Source organism: Prunus persica, chromosome G6, assembly GCF_000346465.2.
Source record: "Prunus persica cultivar Lovell chromosome G6, Prunus_persica_NCBIv2, whole genome shotgun sequence".
Classification (NCBI taxonomy): Eukaryota; Viridiplantae; Streptophyta; class Magnoliopsida; order Rosales; family Rosaceae; genus Prunus; species Prunus persica.
In genome coordinates, this window is record NC_034014.1 from 28,978,077 (window position 1) to 28,991,726 (window position 13,650).

The 13,650-nt window shown below is 37.3% G+C and overlaps 3 protein-coding genes and 1 pseudogene across 4 annotated transcripts; all 4 read left to right on the plus strand.

Annotated features, from left to right (window-relative positions):
- LOC18773037 lies at positions 783-3,048 on the plus strand. The gene is made up of 7 exons (XM_007205442.2): positions 783-1,179; positions 1,328-1,546; positions 1,841-1,927; positions 2,068-2,214; positions 2,330-2,356; positions 2,440-2,535; positions 2,634-3,048. Exons 1-7 carry the CDS (start codon positions 943-945, stop codon positions 2,832-2,834), a joined length of 1,014 nt encoding a protein of 337 aa, XP_007205504.1. The 5' UTR covers positions 783-942; the 3' UTR covers positions 2,835-3,048.
- On the plus strand, positions 3,203-7,283 carry LOC18772473 (probable protein S-acyltransferase 17). The gene is made up of 10 exons (XM_007205252.2): positions 3,203-3,572; positions 3,669-3,762; positions 4,397-4,491; positions 4,576-4,743; positions 4,896-4,968; positions 5,080-5,132; positions 5,696-5,787; positions 5,878-5,930; positions 6,283-6,408; positions 6,622-7,283. The coding sequence occupies exons 1-10, from the start codon at positions 3,424-3,426 to the stop codon at positions 6,898-6,900; spliced, it is 1,182 nt and encodes a 393-aa protein (XP_007205314.1). The 5' UTR covers positions 3,203-3,423; the 3' UTR covers positions 6,901-7,283.
- Positions 7,675-10,624, plus strand: LOC18772303 (cyclin-L1-1). 2 transcript variants are annotated; one of them, XM_007205132.2, is made up of 9 exons: positions 7,675-7,812; positions 7,922-8,090; positions 8,196-8,277; positions 8,549-8,689; positions 8,795-8,964; positions 9,189-9,462; positions 9,729-10,146; positions 10,281-10,319; positions 10,410-10,624. In XM_007205132.2, the coding sequence occupies exons 2-9, from the start codon at positions 7,939-7,941 to the stop codon at positions 10,478-10,480; spliced, it is 1,347 nt and encodes a 448-aa protein (XP_007205194.1). In that variant the 5' UTR covers positions 7,675-7,812; positions 7,922-7,938; the 3' UTR covers positions 10,481-10,624. The 2 variants fall into 2 exon arrangements, with proteins under 2 accessions (XP_007205194.1, XP_020421348.1); XM_020565759.1 differs by having other exon boundaries at positions 7,683-7,812; positions 9,780-10,146.
- LOC18772189 lies at positions 10,920-13,367 on the plus strand (annotated as a pseudogene).

Genomic DNA, 13,650 nt, shown 5'->3' on the forward strand with positions numbered 1-13,650 from the left:
GGCCGTACTATAAATAAAATTTCTTACACAGTATAGCCGCACGGCTATACGATTTAGTATTAAAAAAAGCGTGTTTTTCATAAAAAGAGTACAGCCGTTCTGCCATACTCTCTGAATAGATTCAAAGGTATAGCCGCCCGGCTATACGCTATAAATAGAATTTCTTTAAAAGTATAGCTTAAATAGCACAGACTGAATTTCTCTTTTTTAATTACTTTAAGTTGTAGTTATATTTTCATTATTATTTACTTAATGAATAATTGGTATTTAAATATTTAAATATATTTTATTTTTATTCAATAATATGTGAGTATTTTGTGTATAATCCTGCAATTTTTTTTTTGTGTATTATTGAATTTTTGTAAAAAATACGTGTATTAAACAAGAAAATTACGTACGTCTATGTACAATACGTATATTATATGTTGCTTTTAAAAAAAAACTTGCATTTTACTGAGTCTTAAAACGTATACGAAAAACGAAAATAATATTAAAAAATACGTATATATGTGGATACACCATCGAGAAATGATCGAAAATTTTGTCTGCAAATTTACTTATGTTTTCGTAAGATATTAACTTTGTTGCAAGGATTTGGTGAAATGAAGGACCACATGTTGACAAATAAATACGAGCACTGCAAGCAGTGACAGTCGACATACAAATTTACACTTTTCATTTTCGTTTTGGGATTTACATGGGAAGTGTTTTGGGCCGACACGTTTATGTGGGATTTTAGGATTCTCTACTAGAAAATTGGTTCAAAATCTTGCGCTGCAAAAATGTGTAGGAACAAACATTTACATTAATATGAAGATAAATATTGCTTATCCATTTTGTGTGGCCGACAAGAGTGCAACAAACAAACTAGTCTCAAACATTAGCCAATCTTTTTCATTGGTTGGGATTTGGGAAGGTGATGTGTCCTGAATTCTTCTTTGAATGGGCACTGTGATGCATTGCTATGCAGGCTCATCATACAGACCCCAACTCCAACTGAGCCTGAGATTTCCCAGTTTTGGCATCATATGTTCATCTGAGGTTAGTGTATCAAGGCAACAAGTTTTGAAGCAAGTGGATAAGGAGTTGGATAAGGGAGATGAGAGAGCAGCGCTCTCACTTGTTAAAGATGTGCAAGGCAAGCCTGGTGGCCTCAGGTGCTTTGGTGCTGCTAGGCAGGTTTTGCCAAACTCTGGCTCTTTTTTTTTTGTGTTCCTTTTCTTTTAGGACACCTTTTCGGCTTTTCCCGAATAATATTTTTTTAGCAGCAATATGATATATCAAGGTCTGGATTTACTTCATTTACTGAAATGGATTCATTGTGCAGGTACCCCAAAGGCTCTACAGCTTGGATGAGCTAAAGCTGAATGGGATAGAAGCGTCGTCTCTTCTGTCCCCAGTAGATACTACTCTGGGTTCCATAGAAAGAAACCTTCAGCTTGCTGCTGTGCTGGGAGGTGTTTCTGCATGGAATGTGTTTGGGTTTAGTGCACAACAGATTTTCTATATTTCTTTAGGATTGTTGTTTCTGTGGACTCTCGACGCGGTAATTTCCTTATGCTTGTCTAAGAACATGTCTTGATAATCCATATCATTGAAAGCTTTGAGCTGTTGTTGAAAGCAATCACATCAATCCTAAAGATTGTAAGCTATACATCATGTGATATTGAACACTTACCATACATAGAATCCGCTGAAGTGCTTTTCTTGTTTGAAGTCATTTCTAGCCCCTCTCGACATTTCAACTTTTGCTCAATTACAATTTCCATTCTTTAATTACTTTAGCAAACAAGAACTCCTAATGCATTTAATGCCTTATTATTTCACTACATTCTCATAGGTATCTTTCAATGGAGGAGTTAGTAGCTTGGTAATTGATACAATTGGTCACACCTTTAGTCAGAAATACCACAACAGGGTCATTCAAGTAAGATCTCTCCCTTCCTCCGTCCCTCCATCCCTCATCTTCTTATTGCTCTTTCTGCCGATGGTTCTGAAACCCTTGGATATTTCTTTGTGAGGATATCCTCATGAAGTATTCATCTAAAAGAGAAACTATTTACGCAGCATGAAGCTGGCCATTTCTTAATTGCATACTTGGTTGGCATCCTTCCTAAGGGATATACACTATCCAGTTTGGAAGCTTTGAAGAAGGAAGGATCTCTCAATGTTCAAGCAGGGACTGCTTTTGTGGATTTTGAATTTGTTGAAGAGGTATGCTGCCATTGTCTATGTAAAGCTTCGTCGATGCTGCTCAACGTTGATCATATCTTCTAATTCTGTATTTTGATTATTATCCTTGATTTATAGCAGTTCCCATTTCATGCAGGTCAATGCAGGGAAAGTATCAGCTACCGTATGTTTCTACCCTTCACCTCTAAAATTTCTCCTTCCTTTTGAAATGAGAAACTTTCATGAATTGGGAATGCATCTTATTAGACGCTGAACAGATTTGCATGCGTAGCGCTAGCCGGCGTTGCTGCTGAGTATATTTTATACGGCTATGCTGAGGGTGGTCTTGCAGATATTAACCAGGTTTCTTTTTGGGGTCAAATTTGATTCTGTTGTTTCTGCAAGCAAGACAGACATAATGGAACAAGTTACTAACTGGATTGTGCTTGCTCTTAAAACAGCTGGATTCATTGTACAGAAGCTTAGGCTTCACACAGAAGAAAACAGATTCTCAAGTCAGATGGTCTGTCTTAAACACTGTCCTAATCTTGCGCCGTCATGAAGTAGTGCGAGCTAAACTTGCAGAGGCCATGTCAGAAGGAAAATCTGTAGGATCTTGCATTGATGTCATAGAGGACACCATTGGCAATGCAGACATATAAGCTAATGGTTCTGAAAAACTCATCAAGCTTTGAAGACATTTTTTTTCTTTCATTTATCTGGGATGTAAAGTATAACAGATTTGAATTTCTATATCTGTAAGGAATTTGCAATGGAGTATGGAGATGATAGTCAATTTGGATGAATCCAAAGATTTTGATTCAAAATAGCCTTTGGGTTATATATATAATATACACGCTTCCAATTCTTGGCCAACTTTTGTGACTTTGTAGAACCAATGAAAATCTTCATGACACATTTCGTTATGGGCATAAAATGTTTTACGAAAACATTACCATACGGCCCTAAGTAAGTAGTGATTTTTTTTTTTGTTTAGTTTTAATTAATGTACTTTCTTTTTTCTTTTTTCTTTTTTTGGCGAAAGTACTTTCTTTTTTCTTTGTGAACGAAAAAACATTATTATTTAAGCCGCAGAGAATTCCAAAGTGCGAAGCCCACATAAAGACGAGAACGAAAAACAAAAGGGCCTCATCTGCAGTCTCCTCTCCCTCCCACTAAAACAAAACCAAGAAGTCATCGACCAAGTCTGCGACTGCAAGTCAGAAGAGTCGTCAGAAGTGAAAAGTGCGAATGGAGGTACAGTGGATTCTGTTGTGCCATGGCTTAGTGACACTGCTTGTTCTAGTCTCCTTCCTCTGTGGCCAATGGCCCATCTTCGAAGGCACGCCCATCCAACGCATCAACCACTTTCTCACCTTCGGCGCCTACGATTACTTTCAGTTCAGTAATCAGTACCTCTCTCTCTCTCTCTTCCAATCACTTATATTTCTACTGGTTTTGGTTTTGTTGAGATTCAATTTACTGTTATTTTGCAGACGATTTGTTGGGTTTGTTTTTGGGGCCAAGGGAACTAATGCCATTTCCTCCGTGGAGTATTTCTGCTGTGATCGACCCAATCCAATTTTGCAGGTTTCGTTTTTTTTCCCCGAAACAGAATTGTCTAAATTTTTGTGATTGTAATTGAGAGATAAAGGGTTCTGGTTAGTTGACTTTGTTCATAAAGTTGTAATTTTTCTTTGGGTGCTTTATTGGGAATTGAATTGTGGCTTCATTATGGTCTCATTCACGTTTTTGGTGTTCCTGCTTCTGGTTAAACTCAGTTTTATTAGATAACCCAGTAAAAGGTTTTGTCTTTCACGTTATGTGCATTTTGGTAAATCTGTGGTTATCTTCTTGCTTAGAGTAAGCAGAACATGATAAATCCTAATGGAGCCAAAGTGAGGAAAATGTGGTAAAAACAGACTATTGAGGATTTGGTGCTCCAAGTTACAATATTTCCAGCCAAAGGTGTATGAACGTGCGAAGTTGGTAAATTTGAAAGAATAATTAGGAAGTGCTTAAAAGTTGGTAAATTTGACAGAATCATTAGGAACTGCTTAAAAGTTGGTAAATTTGAATTGTGGCTGCAATAGAAGAAAAAGACTAGGTGTAACTGTCAAATACGAGTGCCTTCTATATTTCCACCTACTGATGTGGACAACTAGGAATTATTGTTCTCTTTCTCTTTCATTCAGGATTAATTGTTAGTTTTCTGTTTGTGCAGATAATATATCTTGCAATTGTAGGAGGAACGTATTTCTTAGTTGCAAATTCTTCCTTCGGTTACATTCCTGGCTATTATATAGGTGAAATTCACAGGTATGTGCCAAGGATTCTGTTTGCATAAAATTTTCCATTTTTTAGTACTGAATCCTCTATGCATTCTCTTCTCTGTTCTTTCAGGTATACAAGCTTGTTGGCTGTTGGCGTCGGTGTTCTGCTCTTTCTATTAACTTGCTTTTCTGATCCAGGAACAGTGAAGGCTGATAATGTTTCTCTGTATCTCTCTGCTTATCCCTATGACAATATTATATACTCTGAGAAAGAATGTTCAACATGCAAAATTCCAAAGTGAGTCCTGCTTTATTGATTTCTTTCCAACGTTTTCTTTCTGTTGTCTTTTTTTTTTTTTAAATGAAAAAGATTTATGCTGTTTGGTTTTGTTCCTTCCTTTCCTTTTCTTACTTTCTCCTTTACCTTGTCCTTCTTCTTCTGTGGTTTAGACCTGCTAGGTCTAAGCATTGCAGCATATGTGATCGCTGTGTTGCCCGCTTTGACCATCATTGTGGATGGATGGTCTGAAATTCTCTAACTATTCTTCTTCTTTCCCATCCCCTCCCTCATATATAGGGCATTTTATGTGGTGCTGATTGTGAATTTAACAACATGGTTTTGTTTTGATTGCAGAATAATTGCATAGGTGAGAGAAATACCCAGTACTTCATGGCGTTTCTTTTGTGGTGAGTTCTATCTGATGCAACAACAGTTTGTGTTTATGTGTTTTGTGTGACCCTTTGTTTTCTCCACTGCCTATGCTTCCCAAATAATTGACTGTACATGTTGATGGGTATGATGGGTAGAAAATCGATTTTTTCACAGATTGATAATGAAAGTTTATCATCTGCATTCTCTTTTTGAAACTTAACCATCCAATGTTTGCATATGAAGTTAGTGCGAATAAAAATAGGAAAAACTTTAGATCTTCTGGTCTATGAGGTTTTGAATTTGTTTATGGCATTTACCGTTACACTCTTGAAATTCACAACAGATTACACTGGAGAATAAGCATTAGGGTTTAGGCCTAAAATTTGCACGAATGTTTCAATTACAAATGATGAATAAGCATTCTATGGTCTTAATGTTTGCACGAATGTGTCAAATTCCAGACTTATGAATAAGCATTTTTTATCTTATTTTCTGTTTTACTTAATTGCTCTGTCAATTTAACTTTATTTTAGCTGTGAGGTAATATACTACACTTTTTGTTTGTCTATTTGTTATCATTTCTTTAGTGCTTTTTCAGGCACACCTTACTTTGCATATATGGAACAGTGGCCATTGGGTTAATTCTTGCTGGACAAATTAAAGAATTTAAAGTTATTGATATCCTAACTGGTAAATTAAGTTTCATTCCATCCTCCTACTTGATGATTGTGTTTCATTTGAACCTAAATAACATTCCTTTCCCTAATTTCTTCATTGCAGTTTATTATGGTATAGAAAATTCTTTTCGCAGTTTATCACCGCATGTTGTGCAGGTAAGTTGATTTATTTTGTTTTGGCAATGTAGAAGAGTAACAGCTTCCAAAAATATTTTTGCTGAGCCTGGTTGGAGTTCACCATTTATTTACTTTCCATGATGTCTCCAAGTACGAAGCATTGCTTAGAAATGTGTATAAATAGGCACAGTCTGAACTCTTCCATGATAATAATTTGCTTTCACTAAATCATTGAGCTGGAAATTTCAAGGGTTATAGGGTTCAAATTTTTTCATATATATGGTGTGTGGTTTTGGTACTTTTTGCATGGTTGTATATTTCTCTACTCATTTATTTTTTGTTTCCTTTTTTCATGCTGCTCATTGCTTTATTCTTTCCTGATGCATTACAGTGGTTGTTGGGGGCCTACAACACTCAAATACTTCTTATGGTGTTTCTTGCAATAGTTTCACTGTCATTGGCGGGTTTCTTTGGTTACCATGCAAAACTTTGTCTGACAAATACTACGACAAACGAGGTCTCTCTCTCTCTCTCTCTCTCTCTGTGACTTTGTTGAATAGTTATGTCTTGATATAAAGTTCCAAAGAGGGCAGGATAGAGGAGGTAATAATGATGCAGGGCAGGGATAGTTCATTAGGCTCCATCACTCCCTCGGGAAAAGAAAGCATAACAGTGGCTTCTGTCATTACTAAAACATTGGAACTTAGCTTGTGCATTTCTTTTGAAACAGACTTTCAAGTGGCAAGAGTATGTAAACTGGCAGAGGAAGCTAAATGAAGCAAGGGCGAGTTCTGCAGCACTAAAAGCAAGTATCAGTGGGATGAGTAGTGAAAGAAAACCTCCAGAGAACAAATGGAGAGCCATCTTCCGAAGATCCCCACTTAAAGATGTTGAGGTTGTGGTTACGAATAACATATATGACAAAGGATTCTTTCAGAATATTCTTGAGATCATCATGCCCCTCTCAAGAAGACAGTTGTCTCTGCGAACCAAATCGAAGTCTGGCTGAGATTGATTGCTGGCCCTTCAACCTTGTATGCTTTGCTTCTTGTTGTTTCTTCCAGCAATCAAACGGCTTCATAGCCCGTTCTCGCAAAATTTCTCATGCTTGAACAGCGGGTGACACCAAGAGAGGGATCTGGCAAAGATCAGATGCTTGTTCTGGCTTTTTGTATCATTATTGCAAGCCATCTATGCCTACGGGATATGGCCGACTGCTTGCGATTGGTGGTTCATTCAAGGATATGTAATATAATGAAAGTAGCCGCAATCACAGTAGACATTCGATTTGTTATGTTAGCAATTAGCATAGGGGATTTTCTTGTAAAGCCGACTCTTTTTCCTTTTTTTATCCTTTCAATTTCTGTAATATGATATCTTTACTCATAGGAAGAAACTAAAACTAATTATTTTAAAAACAAAAACAAAAACCCAACAGCCACCAAAACTCCCTCCTCACCCACCAACTTGTTAGTCATCCCACCCTACCGGCAGCGACCCCCTTTCCCCTTGACATCGACAAATCCTCCTCTCTCTCTCTCTCTCAGTTTTTTTTTTTTTGACCTTTTCCATTGAGAAGGGCGATAGCATACTAAACTCACACACATTACACGAATGCTAGGATTCGAACCCAGGACCTTGCTTGAAGGAGTAAATACTTCATACCACTACACTAGTGGGTCTTTTGCAGGATTGTGTTTTTTTCAATTTACGTAGTGGGTGAAAAGATAATGTGAATGAGAAAATATGATAAGTGGGTGAAAATAACAGCACTCTTGAAAAATTAACCCAAAAAACTGTTAAAAGACCAAAACACCCACATATTACGTCGTCGTATAATCACACGACCTTGTATTGCATAGCTCAGACCCAATTGCTTCATCTCTTCGATTAATTTGAGTCTGGGGCGCCAAGAAGGGAGGTAAGGCTCTATTTGGATGATTACGATTTTTGTTTTTGAAATTTCGGAACTTTCTCAGTTCTCTTTGAGATTCAATTTGATTGAATTTGTGAAATTTCACTTTGTGTAGAAGTTAGGGTTTCTACGATGATATACACGGCGATAGACACGTTCTATCTGACCGATGAGCAATTGCAGAACTCGCCGTCGAGAAAGGACGGCATAGATGAGGCCACGGAGACCACGCTCAGAATCTATGGCTGTGATTTAATCCAAGAAAGCGGAATTTTGCTCAGATTGTATGGTTTCAGTTCTGGTTTGTTTTAATTTGTAAAATTTGTTGTTGTTCTTTTCTTTGAGGGTGAATTTTGTTGTCTTTGTTTGCTTCATTGGATCACTTGCAGACCTCAAGCTGTTATGGCCACTGGTCAGGTTCTGTTTCACCGATTCTATTGTAAGAAGTCCTTTGCACGCTTCAACGTCAAGGTATTTCTGCTACATATATAATTACTTTCTGAGCCATTTGTTTGGATGCTGATAAAGGCAAATGACAGTTCTTTAATTTGTAGACTTATTGTGGTTTTCTCTTTGGGCTGTGAAAGATGAGTACTTGTATCTTCAATTAGTCCAAATAGTTGTTTAGCAGACGTTCTTTCTAAAACCATGTTCCGAAATCGAGAGGAGTGAATGATTTCTTTTAAATGTTTGCCTTGTAATGTCACAACTTCTGCATTAATAACGTGATGCTTTCTTGTAGAAAGTTGCTGCTAGCTGTTTGTGGCTTGCATCAAAACTGGAGGAATGCCCTAAAAAAGCCAGGCAGGTTATCATTGTTTTCCACAGGATGGAATGTAGGAGGGAGAACCTACCCATTGAGCCATTGGACCCGTATTCAAAGGTTAGAGCTCATATAATCCACATCGTACTAAAGTCATTGTCTTCCATTATCATGATCTTGAGCCAAATGCATGCTATGGTTTATCTTTGTCTTCTTTCTTTCCAGAAATATTCGGACTTGAAGATGGAGTTGAGTAAAGCAGAAAGACATATTTTAAAGGAGATGGGTTTCATTTGTCATGTTGAGCATCCTCATAAGTTTATATCAAATTATCTTGCCACTCTGGAGACACCACCAGAATTAACACAAGAAGCCTGGAATCTAGCAAATGACAGGTACCTCTCCCAACATATGCCAATTACTTATTTACTTTCTTGGTACTTGGTTTTTCCATGTGACTTTGAAACTTTTGAACTTTACATTGTTGTTTAATTATTTGGAATTTTCTGTTTTACTGGATTATGTGTCTTTGTTGTCCTTATTGGTGTAGTTCATTTGAAAAAATTATAATCAATGTCCTATTTTGTTGGTTTAGTACTCACTAACCTTTTAACTGCAGTTTGCGTACAACATTGTGTGTGCGATTCAAGAGTGAGGTTGTTGCTTGTGGTGTAGTTTATGCTGCTGCTCGGAGGTTTCAAGTGCCCCTTCCTGAGAATCCGCCATGGTGGAAGGCATTTGATGCTGAAAAATCAGGGATTGACGAAGTTTGTAGGGTGCTGGCTCATCTGTACAGCCTTCCTAAAGCAAAGTACGTACCAGTCTGTAAGGATGGAGATTCTTTTACATTTTCTAACAAATCATGGAATTCACAGTCTCAGCCAAATCCAAAGGTAGTTCCGATTCTTGTTCTTCTTTTTTGTTTTTTTTCTCTCTCTAATTCCTACCCCTCCCCCTTCTCACTCAAGATTTATTCAGAGCTGGGGGCTCTACAATATTCTCTCTTATCACTGCAGTTGCCCACTTGTCAGCATTTTGCTGCACTGCTGGCTGTGAGCAAGGATGCCAACTGCAGGCTGATGAGAATCTACTCTATATTGCATCATACCGAAATTACATTAATTATGTGGAGTTTTTTTTTTTCATTGCTGTTTCATAGGAAGTTCCTACGAATAGCCCATCAGCTATTGACAATACCTCTAATATAAAGGCTGCAGCAGAAGTCAATCCTGAATCTGGTGGATCAAAGGGTGTGTTGGCCAAGCTAGCCACGGACAAGCTGAAGGACTCTAAAGAGAGTGATGAAAGTATGCCTATTGAGGGAGAGGCAAAAGAAGATTTCAGTATGAAATCCAAGTCTGAACGCAGAACGGAATCTAGTGGTGATAAAAGCAAGGACAGAGACAGGGAGAGGGAGAGGGAGAGAGACAGAGACAGGGACAGGGATAGGGATAGAATGAAGGTCCGGGATCGTGATAGGGGCAGGGATTCTGACCGGGAACGAGATCGAGAGGAGGCTGAGAGGGACAGAACCAAGGACCGAGGTTATCGTTCCAAGGATAGAGCAAAAGATTCAGGTTGGTTATGGGTTTTAATTTCCCCCCACCACATTGTTAAAATTGGATTTATGAACTTGCGTCATTTCAAATTTTCTCATCTCCGAAATTCTTTTAACTTGAATTTCTATGTTGAATGCACAATATTAATGCAGGGGGCCATTTGGAGAAATCAAGACATCACTCGTCACGAGGTAATGTATATATAATAATATGTGCTGCTTCTTGTTTCTTCAAATTGTGTCAGTTTGATTTGAACCCCGTCATTTACCCTTATTTTGCAGATCGTGACTATCACAATTCCTCCTATTCTTCGCGGGATAAGGATCGCCATAGACATCATTCTTACGCTTGAACTGATCATCAAGTTCAAAACATCTCTTTTTCTCCTAAACTTCGTCGGAACTGAAAATACTTTGGGCCTTGTATGTTAACAGAAAATGTAAAAGTGAGCAATTGAGACTATTTATGGTTATGGATATGCATGATTCTTTTAACACGTGAGGTATTTTTAATATATTATAGAAACTTGTCCGTGTAGGAAATCCTAACAATATAGGAAACTATACAAAAAAGGAAAGCAAATACAACTTTGAATATATAAATGGAAACTAAAATTACCTGATCCGAGAGGGAAAGATCTCTATATAAACCTCACAACTCAATTGGTTAATCCCGTAACTTGCAAACCTTCTTTTTGAGATTCTTGAAACTTCAAATTAATAGGTCTCTCAGTTTTTCTTGTTAAATTTTAATTAAGCCTTGTGCATTGCCTTCTCTTCAATTTCCCACCCATGGAGAAAACAAAATCATCCCTTCATTCTCCCACTAACGGAGGTCTCACTACTATTCTTAGTATCGATCGAGGTGGAATAACAGGGATTATCGAAGGAGTTTCACTCAAGTTCCTGGAGTATGAGCTTCAGGTAAAAAGATCAATATATTTCATTCATTAAAATGTATGAGTCCAATCTGCAATTTTGTTAGCTCATAGAATGTTATAGGAACTTCTAAGAACTTCTACGATATGATATAATGTGGCATCACTCTTTATTACAACACTGCCACTAAGTACGCCAAAATTTAATCACTTCACAATACCACTAAGTGTGCATATATTTTGCGTTATTTTGCAGGTAATTTATTAGTAGTCCTTTTATCGAATATGCACATATAGCAGTAAAGTCTGCATTATAGGATACGATCCTTAATTTGTTAGTGTCTCTGCCAACATGTTCATCACTCTGTAATTTTCAAACATTTGGGCTCCATTGCCTTGGGGCATTGGCGCAGAAACCCTAGTTTATAGATGGTTGCTTAACTTTAAACACATGGAAGATAAATAATGGCGATCAAATTCAACCATGTATAATGCCACAGTGATATCTTATACCAAATATTATATGAAACCTACTGTAATAATGTTATGAGGCTCAAGATTCATATGTTATGGAGTCTATATTATAAGGCTCAAGATCGATCATATTACAATATCAGTGGATTAGTCACGTCATCACATGGTGTTATACCTAGCTAACATGTTTGCTCTACTACTCACAATTTTAAGTTGGTGTGTGTGTTTCTCTTGTTTTTTATTTTTATTTTTTGTAATCTAGTAAGTCTAATTTTTTGCTTTACTTGGTGGCTATATGTAGAGGCTTGATGGTAAGCATGCAAGGCTCGTAGATTATTTTGATTGGGTTGCAGGGACGAGCACAGGTGGCCTTGTGATGCTCATGCTTGCTACCCCAGATGAAAATAACCGTCCTTTGTTTGCTGCAAAAGATATTCTCCCTTTTTATCTCAAACATTGCCCTAAAATCTTCCACCAACCTAGGTATGTACAGTTAATTGTTGATAAAGAGACCACACTTTCGTATGCATAACGAGTAACGATAACTAATTTTGTTTCCTTGTACAACAGATCTCTCATCGGCAAAATCAAACATTGTTTGAAAGGTTTAGTAAGATCCAAATATAATGGGAAGTATTTCCACAAATTGGTGAAGGAAAAACTAGGCGATAAGCATTTGCACGACACATTGACTAATGTTGTAATCCCAACAGTTGATATAAAACTGCCATGTCCAGTTATTTTCTCCAGCTATGAGGTTTGTTTATTAATTCTCCTAATTCATACACATATAGGTATATAATTTAATTCTTTGTTCTGCTTTATTATTATTATTTTTTGTTGTAAATGAATAATTCTTGATTTTGTATATTTATGTTGGTGATGATTTTAGTTGAAAAGGCACCCAAGCCTAGATGCTTTGCTGTCGGAGATATGCATTGGAACTTCAGCAGCCCCACCCTACTTTCCGGCCCATCAATTTAGTTCCACAACTTCAAGTCAAGAGAATTCAATCTCATTGATGGTGGAGTTGCTGCCAATAACCCGGTAATATTGATGTGCCCCAAATTTCAAAAACTTATTCATTTGCGTAATCTGAATAATTCATATATATGATAATTATTTATTTATTTATTTTTTGGGTAGGCTTCAATTGCTATAAAGGAAGCGGAAAAAGAAATCCTCAAGAGGAATCCTGGGTGTGGAAATGAAGAGTTGCATAAGCGGATTTTACTAATATCACTGGGGACTGGTATAGCAAATGATGAGGAGGAGTACGACGCCAAAGAAGTAGCTCGTTGGGGTGCTTTCCAGTGGCTCATCGGACCCCATTGGTCGTCTCCAGTGGTGCATATGTGTATCAAAGTAACTGGTGGCATTCTTGATTACCACACTCAATGCGTTTTAGAAGATGTTCAGTCTCACGGCCATTACCTCCGGATTCAGGACGATACACTAAGCGGAAGATTGGCTTCTGTGGATATTGCCACACAAAAAAACTTGAATGATCTTGTGAAAGTTGGAGAGGCATTGTTGAAGAAACCGGTTTCCAGATTGGATTTCGATACCAGTGAAACCGAGCCTCTTCCTCTTGAGACAAATGCAGAGGCTCTCGTGAGGTGCGTATAATCTGATTATAACTTTTGCTTTTGTCAATTAATTTGCTTGATAATGTAGGATGGCGAAAATTCTCTCTGAGGAGAGGGCTCAGAGGATTCAGGAAGGACATCATCCTCGGAGAATTCAGGAAGGACATCATCACAAAAATAATAGGTTGCTGCTCTCACATAACCCCTTGGGGAGATTTTTCAATAAGAATTTTATGTTAAGGATTTGTTACGTCATGGTCGTTGGATTGTATTCATTAAACATGTTGGTAGTCTTTTAGATGCAATCCAACAGCCGAGATTAAAAAGTACGTAACAAATTCTTAACTTAAATACTTCTTGGAGAATGCCCATAAGTCCTTGTAGTTATGTTTTCGTCAAGAAAATTAAATAGCTCAATTATTTTTTTCCTTTCATGTAATTCAGTTCAGTACTGAAATTATTTTCTCCCAATGTATATATATATATATATATATATATATATATGTAACTGGGAAATTATTCAATTTATTCATGACGTGGCCAATGAAAGCAGCTTTGAGTTGTTTAAGTCTTCTTCTTCAT